The sequence below is a fragment of the Mastigoproctus giganteus genome, chromosome 6, assembly GCF_048544385.1.
Source record: "Mastigoproctus giganteus isolate SK-2022 chromosome 6, ASM4854438v1, whole genome shotgun sequence".
Lineage (NCBI taxonomy): Eukaryota > Metazoa > Arthropoda > Arachnida > Uropygi > Thelyphonidae > Mastigoproctus > Mastigoproctus giganteus.
The window spans coordinates 11,677,043-11,700,492 of NC_143580.1; the positions used below are offsets into that span (position 1 = coordinate 11,677,043).

The window sequence follows — 23,450 nt, forward strand, 5'->3', positions numbered from 1 at the left end:
ACACTAGTTTAGAAGAAAAATATTAATAAAATTGCAGTTCTTTATACATATTAATACAAAATATGTATTAAAAAACAAATGACTTACGTTAAAAAGTTATTTCGATGTCGATGGCTTCATAAAATCTAACAAATTCATCTGACGACACAGCGCGTTCTTTTTTTCAGGCAGAATTTCTTCGTAGCAAGCTAATAATTTTTTTATTCCTTGCTTTGTAGCTATAACGCGTTCTTCGTTGGAGTCTATGTTTTCTAAAATTTTTAAGCCCTTTACAATTGAGCCCTTTTCAATTTTCAACCTGTCAAGTTTGCAATTGTCATGTGCTTTTCGCCGTTGCTTCATTTAGGCCTGTAGCACGTGCAATATCACATGGTCTTTCATTTCGCTCAAAGCGTTTCACAATTTCATATTTTTTTTTCTCTATCGACAGAGGCGGACTGGCAATAAGCCTTACCGGGGAAACCCCGGTGGGCCAGTGTGATTTTGGCCATAAACCATAGTATGAGGCCACTATAAATTTTCCCAGGTAAGAATTTTTGACCCAGTCCGCCTCTGTTTATCGATAATTGCTTTTCTTTTTCTCTCTGAATCTGCAGTGTCTTCACCAGGACGCTTCCTTTTCATTTTTAGGGAATAAAGCACAATTACAAAACGAGGAGGCACGCTTGATACGCATAAACAAAGCTGCGCGCATGTAGCAACTGAATAAACAACACCATAAAGGCAGAGATACACTATTAACACCTCACATTTCTAGGGGTTACTACCATAAAACAATAAAAATCCAGTTGCGTTTCTGCTAGTGGAATCTGTTATAAACTGGTAGTAAACTCGATCTAATTGCATTTGCGATTATACCGATAGCTAGAATTGTGTTGGTGTTTATGTTATTATGGTGAAAGTGTGTTTCCCCTTCACTGATATAAAAAACATAAAAGCAGCAAAGTTGAATTTTGTTCATCTTTCGCTCTCATTCTCCGCCGTCGCACCGTATATCGATAACATATGAAAAACGACCTTGAAGATAGTGGGCGGCAGCGTTGCCAAATGAAAAAATCAGGAACCGCGTAACTCCGAGTTCGCGTAAGTCGGGGTAGCGTAAGTCGGGGTATTACTGTATATATTACCATTTAGATTTTACAGTTTCTAATAAAAAAAAATTTTCCCCCTCTAGTGCAAAGTTTTTTCCTGTCTTTGGCTTAGTCTAAAAACAACATCAGTGTACTTTTGAAAATAACATAAATGATTTTATTTGAAGAAGAAAAAAATATATATACTGTATATATAATAACCCAAGAGTTGTAGCATGCAGAGGTACATCACAAATTGCCAAGTTCACTCTTCAACACGCAAGTACTGAAGAGCAAACGTTACATTACTGTTACTGTTTTTTGTTTTTTTAAAGTAAACCAATATTATTTGAAGAAAAAAACATTACTGTTTTTTTCTTCAAACAATATTGGTTTACTTTCATTTTAGAAGCATGGCATATGGTGATGGCATGTTTAAACTGAGCTGAAGATGGGGAACAAGTTTCCACAGAAAAAGTAATTGATTAGCTAAAATTTTAATTTAGAAATCGTAAAATCTAAACGGTAATGCTTAGTGCAATTTTAACAAATTAAAAAATTTCAGCAAAAATATAACAAAAAAACCTAGATGACAAATTGCCTAAACTTAAAAATAAGCAACATATATCCCAGTAGTTTATAATTGAAACACCATGTATATCTTTGCTTTTTTTTTTTTTTTTTTTTTTGAATTATCTTATATTTATACTTAGCCGAATAGTCAAATATGGAAGTGCAGTTGTTACATGTGCATTTGAGTATTTTGAGTGTGATTCGAGCCTGTGTGCTTACTGAATATGGTTAATGATTCTATTCTTATTAAAACGATTAGTTGCAAATTCCTCTTATCTCTGTGATCATGCCAGACTGTTCTTGTCAGAAGTGACTTAAGAAGCCCTGCTGGAGTATAAAGTTTTTTTTTTTTTTTTTAATTATAGGCAGGCATAATATTTAATTGGCTCAGCAATTGCATTAGTCTTCCACACTCATTTATTTATTTTATTTACTTTTATTACTTTTATTTATTTACTTTATTCAGTGTCTTCTTTAAATGTAATCTCAGCTAACCTTGTAGCATATATACCACACAAAAATTTCTATTGCACAAAATTGCAAACAAAATCTAAGTGTAATGTAATCTCTCCTTATGATCTAGATATATATTGTAATATATCTATAACAAATCAATGCGTCCAGTTGACAGGAGTTGGCAGTGTAATGTTGAGTCAGTTTCATGTGACGTAAGCTCTGGGAAAGCAAAAATGAAAGTAGGAGTGTTTATATGTGTAATGACTCTGATGAATACAACAAACAACTGTACAGAGAAATAGAGTGGACCAGTAAATCAGAATGTCTTATAATGTTTGTTATTTTGGTTTTTAGGAGTCATTAGCAACTAAGGCCATATTGCTCCGGGGATATGCAGTGATCATTCCCTGACCTTTCCGCATCCTTCGTATTTGGTGGTCAAGGGCTCGAACCCCGGTCTAATCAAGAAGCGTGTGATACACACTGCTGCTCCTGCCCACCTGACTACGGAGGCCCACACAAAAATTTCTATTGCACAAAATTGCAAACAAAATCTAAGTGTAATGTAATCTCTCCTTATGATCTAGATATATATTGTAATATATCTATAACAAATCAATGCGTCCAGTTGACAGGAGTTGGCAGTGTAATGTTGAGTCAGTTTCATGTGACGTAAGCTCTGGGAAAGCAAAAATGAAAGTAGGAGTGTTTATATGTGTAATGACTCTGATGAATACAACAAACAACTGTACAGAGAAATAGAGTGGACCAGTAAATCAGAATGTCTTATAATGTTTGTTATTTTGGTTTTTAGGAGTCATTAGCAACTAAGGCCATATTGCTCCGGGGATATGCAGTGATCATTCCCTGACCTTTCCGCATCCTTCGTATTTGGTGGTCAAGGGCTCGAACCCCGGTCTAATCAAGAAGCGTGTGATACACACTGCTGCTCCTGCCCACCTGACTACGGAGGCGCCAATATCTTATAATGGGGGATTTTAATTTTCAAGATATTGACTGGAATTTGTAGAAAATGTCACTCACACACTAACAAGACTTGTGGATTTATTGGATAATGGTTTCCTAGAGCAGCATGTTAGAGAGGTAGCAAGAGAGAGTAATAATCTAGATCTGATTATCATCAGTGATTATTCATGCATTAAGAATCTGCATATAAAAGAACCACTAGGTGGTAGTGATCATAGTGTATTGAAGTGGGATTTACTTAAAGATGAATCTACCATCAAGGATAAAGGGAATGGTTTTTGCTTTCGCAAAAAATAAGACTGACTAAGAGTGGTCTCAGATGGTTTTTAAATTCTATACAGTGGGACTTAATTAGAAAATACTAGGCTTTTCATACCAACTTAGAAATACTGTTCAAGATTTAGGCCTGAATCCATGTCAGATGAACTAATGAGACTCGTGGCACAGAAGAAAAATGCATGGGATGCATATAAATTATTAAGTTACACAGAAGTTTGATAGATATATGGTAGTCTGTAATAAAGTCAGAAAGGGTGTTAGGCAAGTGAAGGCAGATTATGAGAAACCTTTGGCCAGGGATGCAGAGAAAGACAGCAAAGACTTCTTTGCTTATGTAAAGACTAGAAGGAAGGGGATGAATCAAATTGGTCCATTTGATAATGATGGTGTGACAGTTGCTGACAAACTGTGAATGAGTATTTTGCTTTTGCATTGACACATGAGGAATTCTTTAGGGAAGTTGAGGCCAGAAGCTTATCAAACTCTAACAGGAAGCTAAATGATTTTGTAATAATGAGAGGAAAGTGGAGGAGAAATTGTTGAAGTTAAACATAAGAAAGTCACCTGGGGTGGATGGAATTATATTATGGGAGGCAGCAAAGGAAATAAGGAACCCTTAGCCATCATTACGAGACCATACTTGGATTCAGGGGAGGTTCCCATGGACTGTAGATACTGTTGCACATCGAACAGTTCTGTACAAATTGGAGTAGTATGGCATTAAGGGATGGTTCAGTGGGAGAAGACAGAGTTGTAATCCAACAACAATGCTCATCGTGAACTAATGTTATTAGTGGAGCCCCCCAGGGTTCAGTTTTGGACCCATTGTTGTTTTCTATATTTATTAATGCTATTGATGAAGGCTTACTCATGTCACCCTTTGTCCTCCTTTGTGAATGTATCCCCAATTCACAAAGGAGGATCAAAGGGTGACACGAGTAATTACAGACCTGTTAGTTTAACATCTGGTGCAGGGAAAATAATGTAAGTCATTGATTAAAGTAATGTGGCATCATCTAGACAAGACTGCAGTTGTACTTTAGACACAGCATGGGTTTATTAAGGAGAAATCTTGTCTAACCAATTTGATTGGATACTATGACATGTTCGCAAAGAAACTGAATGCAAAAAATATTTTTGCTATCATATATTTGGATTTCAGGAAAGCGTGTCTGATACTGTTGCACATTGAACAGTTCTGTACAAATTGGAGCAGTATGGCATTAATTAAGGTCAGATTGCTGCTATGGATAAAGGGATGGTTCAGTGGGAGAAGACAGAGTTGTAATCCAACAACAATGCTTATCATGAACTAATGTTATTAGTGGAGCCCCCCCAGGGTTCAGTTTTGGACCCATTGTTGTTTTCTATATTTATTAATGCTATTGAGGAAGGCTTATCAGGCTTAATGTCCAACTTTGTAGATGATTTTATGGAATTGGTATGGTGGTTCATGACAGTCACGACAGTATGTTACTGCAACAGGATCTAGTAAAGTTAGGCAAATGGACTGAGAAGTGGCAGCTGAAGTACATTGACAAATGCAGTGTACTGCATATGGGTAGCAGTAACCCCAGAGTAATCTACCAACTGTGTGGTACTCAGGGTGGTGGAAAATGAAAAATAACTGTGGGGGGGGTAATTGAGCAGTCAGATATGATGTCCAACTCGTAGCCTGTCTGCACTGCAGACAGGCTACGAGAGAGAGAGAGAGAGAGAGAGAGAGAGAGTCTTTTATTGGAGCACTTTCAATTGTGACTAGGATATACAAGATGTATATCTTGATATACGAAATCTTGATATCCAAGAATTTTGCTAGCAGGGATAAGGAGGTGATTATACCATTGTACCATTGCAGTGGTCAAGCCATACCTTGAGTACTGCATACAAGCCTGGAGGCTTCATTTTAGGAAGGATGTAGAGCTTCTGGAATGAGTACAGAGAAGGGCAATGAGATTGGCAAGGGGAACAATGGGGTGCTCTTACTAAGGAAGGTTTCAGTCTGAAAATTGCGGCATCTAAAGACTAGACCCCTATGAGGTGATCTGATTGAGGTGTTTAAAGCTTTGAATGATTTGAGCAAGCTTAATGTTGATAGGATTCTTCCTGTTGCCCATATTATGCACATGGGGGGCATAAATTCAAATTGAGAAAGGATGTTTGCTGAATAAATGTGCAAAAGTTTGTCTTTGCTAGCAAGTTTTTGAGTGCTGGAACAAACTTTTTTTTTTTTTTTTTTTTTGTTGTTGATGCTATATAAGCTTGCTTCCTTGCATCATATTCCACTACTATTGCTAATACTATTATCCAAAAAGATTGCTACAAATGATGAATATTTATTTTATTCTTTGTTTCATCATATTTGTTGTGAAGTTGATAGCTTAAATAAATTCAAGGAAGAACTAGACGAACTCTTTGAGGGAGTGTATAGGTGACTGGAAAGGTGGTTTTTTTTTTTTGGGCTGAAGCTGTATAAGCTTGCTTCCTTGCATCATATGCCTCTACTAATGCTGAATGTGCTAATATCAAAAAGACTGCCACAAATGGTGAATATGTATTTAATTATTTGTTCTTCTTCTTCTTCTTCATCAGCCATTTTCAATCCACTGCAGGATGAAGGCCTCTCCAGCAACTTTCCAGTTCCTTCTGTTTTGAGCACTGGCCATCCATTTACTACTCAAAAACTCATGAATTTCATCTATCCATCTCCGCCTTTGTCTTCCAGGTTTTCTTCTAGCCCCTCTTGGGTACCATTCTGTTATTTTCTTAGTCCATCTGTCATCATGTCTTCGAGCTATGTGTCCTGCCCAAGACCATTTTAGTTCTTTAGTTTTGATAAGAATGTCCTTTACTTGAGTTTGCTGCCTAATCCATGTGTTTCTCTTCTTATCTAACAGTCTGATTCCCAATATAATTCGTTCCATTCTTCGCTGTGTAGTTCTTAGCTTCTCTTCCATTCTTTTGGTGAGTGCCCAAGTTTCACTTCCATAAGTCATGGTGGGGAGTATACATTGATTCATTATTTTACGTTTCAGACAAACTGGGATATTGCTCTTCAGTATGTGACTATATTTCCTGAATGCTATCCATCCAAAATTTATTCTTCTCTTGACTTCCAGCCATTTATCATTATTACAGCTAATAACTTGTCCCAAATAAGTATATGACTCCACCTTTTCAATTACTGCTCCTTCAATCATTATTTCCCTTTCCGTGGCATACTTGTTCATCATTACTTTTGTTTTAGCCATATTCATCTTCAGTCCAAAATCCTTACTAACTGTGCATAACTGATTAAGATTTTCCTCTAATTCTTTGGGATCGTGGCTTATGACCACAATGTCATCTGCAAATCGTAAATGGTTTAGGTACTCTCCGTTCACATTGACTCCTTTCTGCGACCAGTCTAATCTTCTGAAAGCTTCCTCAAGGGCAGCAGTAAACAGCTTCGGAGATATTGTGTCTCCTTGTCGAACTCCTTTCTCGATTTTAAATTTGCAACTGTCTTTGTCTAGTCTAATAAAGGATGTAGCACTTTCATATATTTTCTTCAAAATCATAATATATGGAGTATCTATGCCTTGTCTTTCCAGTGCCCGAAACATTGCCTTATGCTGTATGGAGTCAAATGCCTTTTCATAATCCACAAATGCCAGGCATAATGGTGTTTTATATTCATTTGCTTTCTCCATTAGCTGTGATATTATGTGAAGGTGATCCATAGTTGAGAATCCTGTCCTAAAGCCAGCTTGCTCTTTCGGTTGATTCTCATCAAGTATTCTTTCTAATCTGTTAGTAATGACCCTTGTGAACAACTTGTAGATATGGGATAACAAGCTAATTGGTCTATAATTTCCAATTTCTGATTTATCTCCTTTCTTATGCAGCAAAACTATGATTGCATTATTCCACTGCTTAGGCATCACACCTTTTCTAATGCACTTTGTGAAGAGCCTTGCCAGTTTTTGTGTTATGTCTCTTCCTCCCAATTTTAACAACTCTACAGTAACTTCATCTTCCCCCGGGGCTTTCCGATTCTTCATTTTCTTCAATGCATGTTCTACCTCATCAGGAAGAATATCGGGTATGCCGTATGTGTTGCTACTTTGCAATCCATGTTCCCCACTGCTGGTATCATTCCCTCGCTCCTTGTATAATTCTCTATAGTAGTCTTCTGCTATTTGAATTATGCCTTCTCTGCTGTTTATAAGTACACCATCGCTATTCTTCAGTTTCAGTATCATTTGTCTTTCTGTATTACTGCTCATGGCTGCTGATTTAAATCCTTTGTTATCCCTTAATGCTTGTTCTACTTTTCTTGTGTTAAATCTTCTTATGTCCTCTCTGAGTCTCTTTCTAATGGCTTTGCATAACTCAGTATACTCAATTTTCTCCCTGTCGGTGTTTTTCTTGCTCTTCATTTGTCGTCTTTGGTTCATCATGACAAGTGTTTCTTGACTAATTTTTTCTTCTTTGGATTTCTGTTTCCCTATAGGTTTCTTGGGCTTTATCACTTTCAGAAAGTTGTAATATTCCTCGTCGATATCTTGGTCCTGAGCAGTCTGCAGAAGCTCAAACCTGTTCTTAAGTTCCAGTACATACTGCTTTTTCTCCTCCTCTGTTATTTCAAAGACCTTTGTATTATTTACTCGAGTCAGTTTTTTCCTTTCCTTTCCTACATCTATATCAAGTGTACATCTTACCATTCTGTGATCACTTCCAACATTTACCTTATTCAGGACGGTAACATCATTCACAATATATCTTCTGTTAGTGAGGATGAAGTCGATTTCATTAGTTGTTAATCCATTTGGACTCTTCCATGTCCACTTTCTATTCACCCTTTTCTTGAAAAAAGTGTTCATTACTGAGAGTCCTTGAGATTCTGCAAATTCCACAAGTCTTTCACCTCTTTTATTTCTTTCACCAATTCCAAAATTTCCTATAGTTCCTCTTTCTGCGCTGTTTTGCCTTTTTCCAACCTTAGCATTGAAGTCCCCCATAATAATAGTGTAGTGGGTTTTCTCTCATCTAGAAGACTCTCAATTTCAGTGTACATTTCTTCAACCTCTTCATCATCATGGCTCGATGTTGGTGCATAAACCATTATAATCTTTAGCTTGTACCTCTTAGAAATCTTGAATATTAGTCTTGACACCCTTGGTGATGTACTTTTGAATTCCAAAATGTTGTTTTTAAAATCTTTATGGACCAGAAACCCAACTCCACCTTCACTCCTTTCACTGTTTCCATTGGTGTACAGCAGATTTCCACTTGATAAACTTATAAGTGATTCATTTCTTCTTCTTGTTTCAGCCAAACCGATGATATTCCAATTCACATTTTCTAATTCCTTTTCCAGCTCTAATATCCTGTCTTCACCGATGAGTGATCGTACGTTATAACAGGCCAAGTTCAATTTCCGTGCATGGCAGCCTGGTCGTACCCAGAGATTCTTAGCACCCTCTGCTTCCACTCTGATCCTCTTGCTGCCGTAAGAGGGAGAGTGAAAGCTGCTGGGGACTGAGGGCCATTTGTATTGTTGTGCTCTCATTGCTGGAGGGTTTGGTCTTTTCCTCTTCACGCTGACCAGGCGTCTTGAAGAGAACCACTCTACACGTTCGTTGCCACCTAAGTGACGTAACAGGGCTTACCATCGAGAAGGTGTGCATGAGTGGATTTTAGGGAGGCAGGCCAACCAGACTTCTCCTAAATCTTCTGTAATAGAGAGATATTGGATCCATCAGTGTTTTAGGCTGAGTGTCTGATAACACACAGGATACCTGTTCCCCTCTAAGCCCCTATTTATTTGTTACATCAGATGTAACAATTATTTGTTACATCAGATTAAATGAATAGAGAAAATAGTGGTCCTAATTTGCCCATCAGTGAAAATGATGAATACTTGATGAATACATCAAGTATTCATCATTTTCATTAATTTCTTATATATCAAAAAGTTTTATAAAATTAAGGCATGCATTTGTTCTGCTGTAGTTTCTCTTATTATAGTGTCATGTATAAATAGACATAAAAAAAAATAATAAATCAAAATGTTAATTGTGAAATGTTCCCTGAAATAATTCTAGATGCTACATGCTGTGTCATACTTTTAAAACCCTACTGTAGCAACTGGAAACCAAAATTGGTAACTAAAATTGATAAATTCATATTAAAAACAAGACTGCTTGAGATACCTGTACAGCTTATCAAAAGTCCCTATTCAGTGTAATCATGTTATTCAGGGGATAAAACAGGCTAAAGCAGATTATTAAAAAGATTTAGAAAAGTCCAAGTTATACAGAAAAGAATTCTCTGAATATATGAACACTAAAAGGAAAGGAGTGAGCTTATTGGCCCACTACATGTATTAGAATAAGCATTAATTCTCCCTGCTTTTATAAATTTAACTTATTACAAAACTTGAAGAAGTAAGGCAATGGTAAATTCTATATCTGGAAGTGTGTGTATTACTAATATAATTGCAGCCGTGTTCTGAATAATTGTTTTAGCTAAAAGTACTTTGGAAAGATGTGTTTTTTTTTTTTTTTTGTCCAATTCATGGAATTTTATTATTTAATACTATTACTGAAAACTGATCAAAATCAAATATTTTTATTTGTTGTTATTTTTAAGCCATTCGAGAAGATCGAACACGCGGTGGACGTAGCACATATCAGTGTTCGTACACATTACCCAACCAACCAGTGATCGATTCACGTTTAACGTCTTCAGTTGAATCAGTTAACCCTTCATGTAGTGAAAATACACATGTAAGTCCAGAACAGTCTCCACAGCAACCTTGTAAAGGTTAGTAAATTTCTGTTATTGATGAAATTTATTTCTTATTGATTTTAGGAAATGATTGTTAAAAATCTCTTTTGCAGAATTATTGAAATGCACATAACCTTAGATTACACTGGACAATCACCATCTAATAACTAGAACTGCATTTGTGCCAGTTTCTTACATTTTATTTATGCTTCTACATTATATGTAGATATATACATAGTAAAATAGTTTATAAAATATATAAAGTATCAAAAATCAACATCGTTTTGAGGAGGGTTTACTAATTATTTCAAGTCATTATTTTATTGTATAGCATTTACAACCACTGTAAACTGTCATCGGAAGCAGCATGTTATTTCAAACTATATGTCATATAAAGTGAGCAGTTTTTGTTTCTTTTTAACCATTTCAACATCTTTATTGTTTTTTTCATTCTTAATTGTGGAACTGCATCTACATTCACACCAGAGAAATTCATTAGGAAAGTAGGCACCAAGAATTTATCAGACCCTAGCAGGGAGCTAAATGATTTTGTAATAACTGAGAGTAAATTGGAAGAGATATTGTTGAAGTTAAATATAAGAAATCACCCGGGGTGGATGGGATCTAGCCAGTTATAATAAGGTAGGCATCAAAGGAGGTAAGCACATCCTTAGCCATAATGATGAGAGCATCTGTGTGTTCAGGGGAAGTCCTCTGCAGACTGGATATGTGCAAACGTGTCTCCAGTTCACCAAGCGGGATCAAAGGGTGACACAAGTATTGGATTAACTTCTGTTCCAGGTAAAATAGCGGAGTCACTGGTTAAAGAAGTAATACAAGATTGCAATTATATTTCAGACACAGCATGGATTTGTTAAGGGGAAATCTTCTCTAACCAATTTTCTTGGGTACTACAATTTACTCAAAAAGGAAATGGATGCAGAAAATAATTTTGATATCATATACAGCAATACCCCGCATAGCACTGATAATTGGTACCGAAACTGTTCTGTATTATTTGAAACCGTGATGATTGAGGTATAATTATAATGGGTTTTAATTGAATGCATACCAGTTAAATTCAATTAATGGGTTTTAATTGAATGCATAATTCCTGTATATCATTGAAAAACCCCATAAGCTGTTGTCCTGGCAGCATGTCTGCACTACTCAGAAAACTTCATACCTGATTGCCCAATTACTCCCAGATCTTTTACATTTTCCACTACCCTGAGTGTAGTACCACACAGTTGGTATGTTACTCTGGGGTTACTGCTACCCACATGTAAGTTTTTTTTTTATGATGTGGTATAGGTTTGCTTTGTTGTATCATTTGCCACTACTAATACTGTGGCTGGGAATCATAGCTTATCACTCAATAAAGAATGTTTCCAGAATATCACATTTTAAGCCTTAAGTTAAAAGAGATTGCTCAAGGCTCATGGGATAAAATTTCTCTCTTATCATAGCCTGCACTTATTATCAGAGGCGACTGTTTTTATAGACATGGGATACACTTGATTAGAAGAGATGTAAGAATGTTTGCTGATACTATCAAGGCAGTGTTAAATGATTCATAAAGCACAGGTGAAATTGATTATTCCACTTCTTCTTTTGGAGCATCCATTAACTTGGAGGAGGTGCTCATAAGATGTAGCATATGTGGGATGTGTTATTAGATTATACAGTAATGCTAGGAGCACAGTAAATAAATTTGATGAATCTGAAGAACTGGTTAAGTCATAACCAGGAAAATGCTGATATAAGAAAATCAAAAACATAGGTCCCACTCAGTTGCCTGCTGAGGATGCTAGGATTTGAATTTAGTGAGATATCTGTCTTGCCATATTCAAGTCTAAGGTATCTGTCTTTTCTGTACACAGAAAAGATAAATATGACAGGAAGGTGGGGTTGGGGGGGGTTGAGTTAAAATTTTGCTTAAAGAGCACAGAATCTAAAACAGTACAACAAGTAGATACAGGTTGCCAGCAAATTGTTGAATCAGTCTGATGTGATATAAGCAATGGGGTAAAAAAAAATTAGAAGGCTATGTTATAGGCCAAATTTTTGTGATGAATATAATGAACAATTATACAGAAAAATAGAATGTCTGCAAATCAGGATGTCTTATCACAAGTGATTTTCAACTTCCAGATGTTGATTGGAACTTGTGGGTTGGCAACTCACTCAATACTAGAACATTTCTGGATTTGCTGGATTATGGCTTTCATTACCAACAAATTAGAGAAAGTGGTACCCTTGAACTGATAACTACAGTGATTTGTTATGTTGACAATTGAACTGATTAGCTTTATTGCAGTGATTAAAAAAAAAAAAAAAAAAAATGCAGTGGGAAAAAAAAAAATGCTACAAATTGCCAGTGGCAAACTTTTAATTCTACATTTCAGTCTGTAATCAAATTACTCAAGAGTGTTAGGCATGATAAGGCAGATTATGAGAAGAGTGAAAGGAATTCTTTGCTTTTGTTAACACGAGAAGGAAAGGCATGAATCACATTGGTCCACTGGATATTGACAACCCTGTTCAGGTTGCTGAAAAGCTGAAAAATGTTTTAAATCTACACTCACACATGAAGTTTTAATAGGTGAGGATGTCATAAGTGTAATACTGATTGGTGGTACAATTATTTTCTGATGGATGAATGGAAGCTAGAAGAGAAATTGTTGCATCTGGAAGTAAACAAGCTACCTGGGGCTATTGGAATTTATCTAATTATATTAAAAGAAACAGAAGAAATATCAAACATTTAACTGTAATAACGAGAGCATCTTGGATTCAGTGGCAGTCCCTATGGATTAGAGTTGTGCAAATATCTCTCATGTTCACAAGGAGTTTAAAGGATGAAGTGAGTAATTACAGACATAAGTTTGACTTATCAGGGAAAATGAGCTTGATGTGTTAGGGAAAATAATGGAGTTAATTGATAAAGAAGTAATGCAGGATCATCTACAGCCCGACCTCTATATAATGAAATCAATCGTTCCTTTGAAAAACTTCGTTATAAAGAAATATGACCTTTTCAACAATGAAAAATAATGTAAATTCAAAAATATAGTAAAAGATTGGGAAAGAAGTGGGAATGAAAAAAATTTCTAACATTTTAAAACAATTAATTAATACATACACATTAAGAAATGACTGCTTACATGATGCCCACAATTTATTAGTACACTTTTTTAAGAATTATGTTGAAAAATATTTGGTTATTTTTTGTTGTACGCTGGATTCTACTGTACACCATTCATAAAAATGTTTGCATTTGTTTAAACTTTAAACACTGAGATATATTTTTTGTTACATTTCCTTCCCACTGAAGGCCTTGATGCAAATTTTTTAAATGCTGCTAATATTTGTTTGGAAGGTTTAATATTGCCCTCATTTTCACCCAACTCATTGTTGATATTTTCACTAGTTCTTTGAATACTCTCCAAAATGTTGGAGTCACTTGGATATTCAGCTACTGTGACATCATTATCAGTTCCTAAAAATTCGTCAAGAACAATTTCTCCACTAATCAAACCTTGCTTGGAACTCTTCCCAAGATTGCTTAATGCCTTCTAGTAGTTCATCCTTCTCATCTCTGTTAATTAGCATTTTAGCAAAACCTGCTTTTGCAAAAGAATTCTTAATTGTTGTTTCCATCACATCTTGACTCCACACTTTTGCCAACTCTGATATGCATATCCACAAATCTATAATAGAATCTATAGGTTGGTTGGTTTCTATTCTCAGTATAATAATTTTCAGTATGTGCCTTGGGTGGTGCATTTTCAAATTCTTGATAATGCCTTGGTCCGGTTAAGACGAATCATTCAGAAGAAAGAAAACAAGCTTCACACTAATAAGTTTTGAAATTACCAAGTGAAGGTGAACAGGGAAGTTGTCGACAATCAAAGCGATTTTTCCGTTTTATTTTGTCACCTTTCTATCGAAATTTAGGCGCCTCCGTAGCCAGGTGGGAAGGAGCAGCAGTGCACAGCATACGCTTCTTGATTAGACCGGGGTTCGAGCCCGTCACCACCAAACACAGAGGATGCGGAAAGGTCAGGGAATGACCACCGCATATCTCGCAGCAATATGGCCTTAGTTGCTAATGCTCCTAAAAACTAAAATAACAATATCGAAATTTAAAATCCACTGCTCAAAAAGATCGCTTGTCATTCAGGGGTTTTTGTTGTAGTTGTAGTCCAACTCTAACGACTTTACCCCTTTGAAACATCAGGGTTGTTTACTATTGCCTATTACCAAAAGCTTCAGTTTTTTATTACCAGCCATATTTGCAATCAAGAGTATAACTCTCTCCTTACTATTTTTACCACATAAACATTTATCACCTTTAAAAATCAGTGTTTGGCAAACATTTAAAAAATAGACATGTTTCTTCAATGTTGAATATGTCTTTGGCCTTGTAGTATTCCATAATTTTTTTTTCAAAACTATTTCTTTTCAATGGGTATAGTCTTCTTCAATTGCAACTCCAATTTCCTCAGAAATAACTATTTCGAGTAAGCCATGACGCTCGTTAAATTTGTCCAGTCAACCAGAACTGGCTTGATATGTTTTGTGTCCCAGAAAAGATGCATACTCCATAGCCTTTTCTTTTATTAATAGCTCTGATATTGGCATGTTTTGGTCTCAAATCAACTTAAAAACTGCTTCATTTACATCTTCCCAAAGGCACACTTTCGACTTGGTCCCATTTCCTGAAACAGTTTGAGAATCAGGGTTTTTCAGAATGGTTGACACACTACTAGCAGGGACATCATATTTTAAAGCAATTTCTTTTTTTCTGCAATCTACGCTATTAAACACTTCTACCTTTTCACACTAAACTCAAGGATTTCCTTCTAGACACTGTCTGTAAGGTTACTTGCACAGCAGATAAAACAAAGCTGAAATTAGGGACCACTTGTAGCTATCGTGTAAACAGAGACAGGTGAAATTTAGTGAAAGTGTCGATGACTCATTTATTCGAAAAAACAGATGAATTTCCGAGATGGAGGAAAATCACTCCCTCCAAATTCTCTAATAGGATGCTTAAGGTAGAAAATAGGTTGACCAGAGCCAATGCCTGCGTCGGGAATATGCCTTAATTTTTGTCAATGGCTGTGCACAGGTGACCATTGGGATTTCTTGGCATAGTGGTGTATAAGTTCTATAGGTTTCACTTCTTTTTAGCCATTGCTGACCCAATGCTGGACAAAGGCCTCTCCCAAACTGCCATCTTTATCTATCCCATGCTGTGGTTGGCCAGTTTCCTCTTGCAGGGTTTTACATGGATCATTAAATTGTAAAATGTTTTAGCTCTTAATATGTGGAAATAAAGCTTTTATCTATTAAAAGCTAAAGGGATTAATGCTTAATCCTTTTAGCCCTTAATTTGTGCTTTATACAGCATCAGCTTCATTGCCTAAAGGCCAGAGGTGCGAACAATCGTAGCCAGGTCTCTCGAAATCAGTTCGTTATATGGAAATTTTCTTCGTTGTAGGGAAACTATTTTCAATGTAATGACCAAGGGGAAATCAAAACAGTTCGATACATAGAAAATTTCGCTATATGGAAGTTTGTTAAAGAGAGATCCGACTGTATATATTTAATATGGAAGGCATATTCTTTCGACAGTCAGTGTGAACGATAGGCTTAACCGATTGGGCTATGGTCTCAAATTGAAGCTATTTCTTCCTTGGTGTGCACAAAGCCGTTAAAATTTAAAAATTCTGAATAGTTTTATTTTATAGAACAGGCCAGTTTTGTAGTACAAATGAGAATATTTCAACATTCGCTTCATAGTCGGAGCCACAGGAAGATGTTAACTGTTAAACAAACAGTTGTCTAAGTTGATAAGGCATTTTTTCTGATTAACAATTTGCATGTTCGCACAATCGAAAAAATAATAATAATAAAAGAACCCTGCTACCAATTGCAAAATTTCCTACCTTAAAAGAAAGAACTAATCATTAGGATTCCATCGCACTGCTTGCTCACTATATGTCACCACGTTGCTCATACACTCATTGCCATTTGTTACGTATAATATGTTTAAAACGTTCAAAGTCATTATTTTATCGTTATCAACTTCGAGTTTATTTGTTTTTTGTTATTTAAGGTGAGTAATAATTTAAGGATTTAGAATTATGTCACGGTCAGGAAGACGTGTTCTGTGCTACTATAGTAGTAGTAGTAGTAGTAGTGGCATGTGATGCAGTTTATGATTGGTTATGTTGAACGTACCTTGCGGCGAAGAAGATACACTTGTTTTCTTGTTTCTGAAAATATATTCAGAATTGGTCTGAAATGATGAAATCAAAGAAAATTTGTTTCCTTAGATACAAGAAATGGCAAAGGATTCGACACTTACTAACTTACCTGCTTACGACATAAGGATTTGACACGTACTGACTTACTTGCTGATGACAAAACATGCACTACTTTCTTTAGAACAGCTACAAAACACATACTAATGACAGAACAAAATTTAAAAGAGAAACTCAGGTATGCATTAGCCTCAGGTCTGTGGTTGAGAATTTTTTAGAGAACAATAAAGCTCCGGACTACCAGACTACAGTTGAAAATATGTTGGTGGACTTCAAAAGGTTGGGCCCCAGCAACGGTATATTTTTACACTTCCACATTTGGAAGTGTAAGTGAAGAACAGGGTGAGAGGTTTAAACAAGACGTTAAACACTTGGAGATGAGGTAACAGGTCAGTTGAAATGTCAACATCAGGGCTGATATTTGCTGGATACTGTACAGTAGAAGCATCTGCAAGAAAACGAAACACTAATGATGAAAGTTTGACAGAGTTTTTTAAAGTGAAAGGTGAGTTTTTAGTGCACTTTTTAATATTCTGCCCTTTTCAGCAGTATTTTATAGAGATAACAATGAATTGTCCAAAAACTTTCAGGAAAATATCAGGCAATAAAAACTGTGCTACCAATTGCAAAATTTTCGCAACAGGTACAGCTTGGAAGAATATCAGGCATTAAAAATGGGAAAATATCAGGCAATAAAAACTGTGCTATCAATTGTGAAATTTTTGCAATTGGAACAGCTAGAATACAGCTATTTGCATAGAGAATTAGGTTGTTAATGTACTTTTTAATATTCTGCCCTTTTGTAGTATTTTATAGAGATCAGAATGAATTGTCTAAAATTTTTCGGGAAAATATCGCAATAAAAATGACAAAACACGGACTACATTTCTTTAGTGCAGCTAGAGAAAAACTCTGCTACCAATTGTGAAATTTTCGCGATGGGTTCTGCTAGTCTGTGTAATTAGCTGATAGTTCCATCCCTATAGGTTTCTAGGTATAAGGCAATCACAGCATGGATTTGTTAAGGGAGATCATGTCTGACCATTCTGGTTAGCTCCTAATGAGGTTGTCTTAAAGATGTATGCAAAGAATAATTTTGAATGTGCTTGAGTATCCTCTTGTTGTAGACCCTCGAGCTTGGGTCCCAGCCAGAAGTAAATTAGATGTTAAACAACCTCCCCAAAATAGACCATCTTTAATAGGCGTTCTTTTCATATTTTCAACCTCTCTGGACTGGAAACTTTCAGTAGTAATTGATACACACATGTTTATTTTCATAGGTCAGTGGGACTTGCAATTAAGGCAAGTGAAGGTCAAGGTCATCACAGAATAGTGGCACTTATTAGACTTGTAGGCACCTCCGTAGCCAAGTGGGCAGGAGCAGCAGTGCATAGCACACACTTCTTGATTAGACCAGGGTTTAAGCCCGTGACCACCAAATACGGAGGATGCAGAAAGGTCAGGGAATGACCACCGCATATCCCTGGAGCAATATGGCCTTAGTTGCTAATGCTCCTAAAAACCAAATAACAACAACAACAATTAGACTATGTTGACTACAAATTGCAGAAGACATGGCATAATATATGCTATTAATATGCTCACCACTGCTGAAAAGAAATGTTTAAACTTATTTGCAGTGTTCCACTGTCATGCATCACTTAAGACAATAAAATTGCCAGAATGAGACATACCATTGCCAGATTAAAAAAAAAAAAATTAAATACAGTAGGACAAAAAAAACTGCATCACCTTAAAAAAAAAGTAACATCTGTAGTAAAATGTATAAGATATTGTTTGATTACAGTCATTTTACGTGTCAGATAACGCTTCTATTGCATCTGACATTAATTGCAAGGTATTGCTCAGCCATTTCTGTAAATACGGTATTGGAAGGGTAATACACTCATTAGTATCCTGTTTTGCAGAGGTGTAAGCATGGCTCCATATGTTCAGCTGACACCAAGAAAAAAAGTGTAGCTGTTGCTCTGTCCCAGGAAGGGCTTTCTACGCATGCTATTGCTGATAAAATAGGCTGCCACCAGTCAACATTATCTTGGGTGCTGAAATTAAAGAGTGGAACCAGTGATGTGAAGAGAAGACATGGATCAGGCCATAAAAGAGTGACTTCCCAGGATCAATATTTGAAATGGCTATGCCTTCGTAATCGCCATGCTAGTGCTCCTATCTAAAACTGGACTTTGAGATGGCCTCTGCTGTTGAAACAAGTTCACGAACTATCCAAAGACTGCTTTCAGAATGTGGTCTGCATGCCTATCGGCCCAAGAAGAAGCCTTTGTTGACCCAACACATGAGGAAGAAGCGACTTGCTTGGGCTAAAATGCATATTTAATGGACAAAAGAGCAATGGGACACCATCTTTTCTGACAAATCGAAATTCAACTGGATGGCTCAGATGGGGAAGTGATATGTCAAGATGAAAATCGGAGGCATACCATCCTGACTGCATAATACCAACTGTAAAGTTCCCTGCCGGTCAAATGGTCTGGGGATGCATAACAAGCGAAGGGGTGGGGCGAATTAAGTTTAATAATGGAACTGTGAATGCAGACGCCTACACTGCTATCTTGGAGGAGTGTCTGAAACCTATTATTAGGGATCACCACACAGACATCCAAAACTGCATTTTTCAACAGGACTCAGCACCTTGTCACACAGCAAAATTGGTAAGTTTTATGCTATTTAGATTTAATGATGTTTGTCTTCTTGTCTCACAAGGCTTAAAACATACTTACACTAATGTCTTCCCTTATTTGTTTCCCTTAAGGTGCAGTCATACCTCAGAAATGCTGGTTACAGTGTTGGGCCGGCCCAACACTGTAACCAGCATTTTTCAATAGGGTTCAGATTTGAACCCTATTGAAAATTTCTGGTACATAATGTTGTCTAAAATTGCTCAGAAGAAGCCGACAAGTAAGATTCAGCTGCAGGAGAGCATTGTAAGGGTGTGGTACCATGAAATTGGGCAACCATATATCCAGAAGTTGATTAACTCTATGCCAGATCATTGCAGGGCTGTAATTGCAGCTTGAGGAGGAACAACAAAATATTAAGGACTTATTTTGCTGATTTACAATACACAATACTATTATTTTAACTTGTCATTTCAATTTGTACATGTAAATGCAATAAAATGTTTGGTTGTCATGATTGCCATTTGCATGATTTCTCATATTTCCATTAATTATGCATTTTACCCTTTGGGAAGATATTTATGGCAGTTAGGTATATCAGGTGGAGTCTTTTTATTGGATTTCATTCACAGAGATATATAATATCCCATCTAAACAAATGCACTTCGAACGCTTCTGCAAACCACAATGCAGCGCAAAACACATTATTTGCAAAATTCATAAGTGATGCAGTTTTTTTTGTCTGTCACTGTATATAAAAATGGTGTTAGAATACAGCCTTAATCATTTGGGTTATAATTTCAGAAAAGGAAATTACTATGCCTTAAGGTCACTATTAGCTGCGTAGATATTGCACAAAGAGCAAATACAATTGAATTATGATATATCTTTAAAACTAATCACAGAAGTCTTGAATGCGTATATACCATTAAAAAAAAAAAAATACCCCACGAGGAGGATTCCAAGTTGGATGAATAATGAAGTTGCCCGATTACTTGAGCAGAAAAAGACTGCATGGAAAAGTTACAAAGCAATAAAAAGTACTGAAGCCTATAACAGCTAAAAGGTGATCTGTAGTAGTGCCACAGAAAAGGTTAGGCTAGCAAATGCAGATTATGAGAAATTGCTGGCAAAGAGGGGGGGGGGGAATAAGTTTGTTTGTTTATTATTTGGTTTTTAGGAGCATTAGCAACTAAGGCCATATTGCTCTGGGGATATGCGGTGGCCATTCCCTGACCTTTCCGCATCCTCCATATTTGGTGGTGATGGGCTCGAACCCTGGTCTAATCAAGAAGCGTGTGCTATGCACTGCTGTTCCTTCCCACCTGACTACGTAGGCACCTTGGGGGGGGATAAGGTATTGTTCACATATATAAATGCAAGGAAGAGAACAAACCAGATCGAATCTTTGTGTAATGGACGTGGGATAGTTATATTTACAGAAGAAAAACTCTTTATGTTAATGAGAAATTATGGGAGTGAAGTTAAAAAAAAATGTAATAAATGATGTTGAAATTTCACATTTTATTTAATGAAAAAACTTTTGAGGCTACAGACAAGGCTCCCAGGGTTGATGGCATATACCCTATAATCTTAAGGGAGGCAGCAAGTGAGTGCATTTGAACCATTGAGGCTAATTATGAATGCATCAGTGAACTCTGGATTGGAAAAGTACCAATGTATCTCCAATACATAAGGGCGATTCTAAGAGTGAAGTGGGAAATTACAGTCAGTCTAACTTCAGTAGTAGGGGGAAGTCGTGGAGGCAATGATCAAGGATGGAATTCAGGATCATTTAGATAGAAATGGAATTCTAAAGGAATCTTAGCATGGTTTTGTAAAGGGAACATCATGTTTAACAAATCTGGTTAGCTATTTTGACAGGGTCACTCATGAATTGGATTTAGGAAATAAATTCAGCATTGTTTATTTAGATTTCAGAAAAGCATTTGACCCAGTCCCACATGAGCAGTTACTTTATAAGCTGGACCAGGTTGGAATTACAGGGAAAATCCTTAGATGGATAGCAGGATTCAGGGCAGAAGGTAGAGAGGTGTGATAAATAATTATTCTTCAGATTGGGTTGATGTATGAATTGGGGTTCCCCAAGGATCAGTATTAAGACCATGGTTGTTTTTGATTTTCATAAATGACATCTATGAAGGGATAGAGGGCATAATGTCTAAATTTGCAGATGATGTAAAGATTTATAGAGTAGTTATGATCACTGCCAAGCAGAGCTTCTTCAGAGTGACCTGGATAGACTTCAGTGATTGTCAGAAAAATGGCAGCTATGCTTTAATCCAGCAAAGTGTAAGGTATTACACCTGGGAACAGTAACCCCTGAATAACTTTTACATTTGGTGGAGTTGAACTAAAACCAGTAGTGGAGGAAAGGGACTTGGGTGTTATGATACAGTCAGACATGAAGTTCTCCAAGAATTGTAGACAGGTTGCAAGGGAAGGCCCATGGTGTCCTATCAATGATTTGTTGAACATTTGCTAGTAGAGATAAGGACAGCATAAACCCATTATATAAGGCTATTGTTAGACCACACTTGGAATACTGTGTTCAAATATGGAGACTGCACCTAAAGAAAGACATTGAGTTTCTTAAAAGGGTCCAAAGACTGGTAACTCACCTTGTGAGATCAGAAAAGAGTGCCCATACGAGGAAAGACTTTCAGTATGTGGGTTGCAAACCTCGTAAACTAGGCATCTTAGAGAAGACTTGATTGAGGTGAGAGGCGTAAGTAAAATGAATGAGAATGAAATTTTCACGGTTATAAATGATTCTAGAACTAGGGGCCATAAATTCAAGTTTTCGGGGAGATATTTAGACTGAATTGCAGGAAGATTTATTTTAGCCAGCAAATTATAAATTACTGGAATAAGTTACCTACATGGGTAGTAGGGGTTGACAGTTTGGGGAAATTCAAAGGTCAGCTGGATATTTACTTACAGGAGGAGGGGAACACATAGATTGTCTATTTCCTTTTCTTTTATTAATTATTTATTTTTAAACAATTTTCCTTTTTTTTTTTTTTTTTTTTTTTTTTTTTTTTGGGCCGGTGCAACATAAGTCATAGGCTTCCTTCACCATGTGGCCCTTGCTAATACTCATACTAAAATTTCTTTCAAAATAATTTTGACGATAGCCCATGGAGAATTTCTGTTTCCACAAATATTTGATAAAAATACTATGTGATACTTGATATTAATTTCATAACTGCTTTTTCATAACCCCTCCATCTTTTTAGCTGAGGGATGATTACAGTTTTTCTCTGCCAAAATGTACCACTTTCACTCAGCAATGAAAAAAGCATTCTAACTAACTATATATGTGAAGGTTTTATCAACATTTGTTTGTCAATGTAGGTTCTTCCTCTCTGGAATACTTGTTGAAATTTTCCTCTGCATTGCATTGATTGCATCTTGAATTTTCTAAGAAACAGAATTTCTTGCTGTTTGCAGAAATTTTAAAAAGGAGGGGTATTTTCACTAGGGATGTATTGTTAATAGGGGACTTGCTCAAGAAATATTTCAGCTGAGGGTTGTCCCCGGTTAAAATAATGTGTTAAATTTTATCAAATAATTTTTTTTAACAAAGCTCAATTAAACCTCAAAATAACTGGCTTGTGAGCCTAATTCAGACATCTTTGAGTGTGCACACACACACACACACGCACACACACACACACACACGCACACACACACACACAAGGTTAATTTTAATTGAAAAAGGATGGTTGCCAACATTATGGGAATCCAGCCTGTTTGTCATGTGCTGCAACCTATAGAAATTTGGAAGATATGACAAGATCAATACAGATATGCTGTGTTATTCCTGCCACAATATCATTCTATTACTTATCTGCATAAGACTGCTCTAAACCAAAAATCAGGGAACTTGTTTGTTTTGTTTTGTTTTTTTTTTGTTTACAGTAATATTTGAATTTCATAGTCATTAATAAATAAAAATAATTATAAATTAAAAACTGTCCTTGATATTAGGAAGTCTGCTGTTGTTCCTCATTTAGAGCAGTTCAGGGTAAACTTGTAATCTGTTACAAGCAATCAGTAAATGGAAGAATTTTAAAGACCTTTTTATTTTGGGTTGCAGTTAATTGATCGAGGCAAAGGGAATAGATTTTCTTCCATAGTTATTTGTAATTTTTTGCTTGCATAACGTGCGAATAAAGCTATGCAGGAAACAGTTAAGTGTCTGTCTCACTCTTTTACAATTTTGTGCTAATGGTATTAGGCTCAAGTGATATGGGAATGAATGCAAATCAGAAAAAAAAAATTCATGATCAAAATAA

General features: G+C 36.2%; 1 protein-coding gene across 1 annotated transcript in view; it reads left to right on the top strand.

The window, feature by feature from the left end:
• The window catches only part of LOC150083914 (nuclear hormone receptor FTZ-F1 beta-like), a 119,241-nt gene that overhangs the window by 72,902 nt on the left and 22,889 nt on the right, over positions 1–23,450 (top strand). The window contains exon 6 of the mRNA XM_090374953.1: positions 10,002–10,175. Coding sequence (XP_090231079.1) covers positions 10,002–10,175 — 174 coding nt within the window. The remainder of the gene's footprint in view (positions 1–10,001; positions 10,176–23,450) is intronic.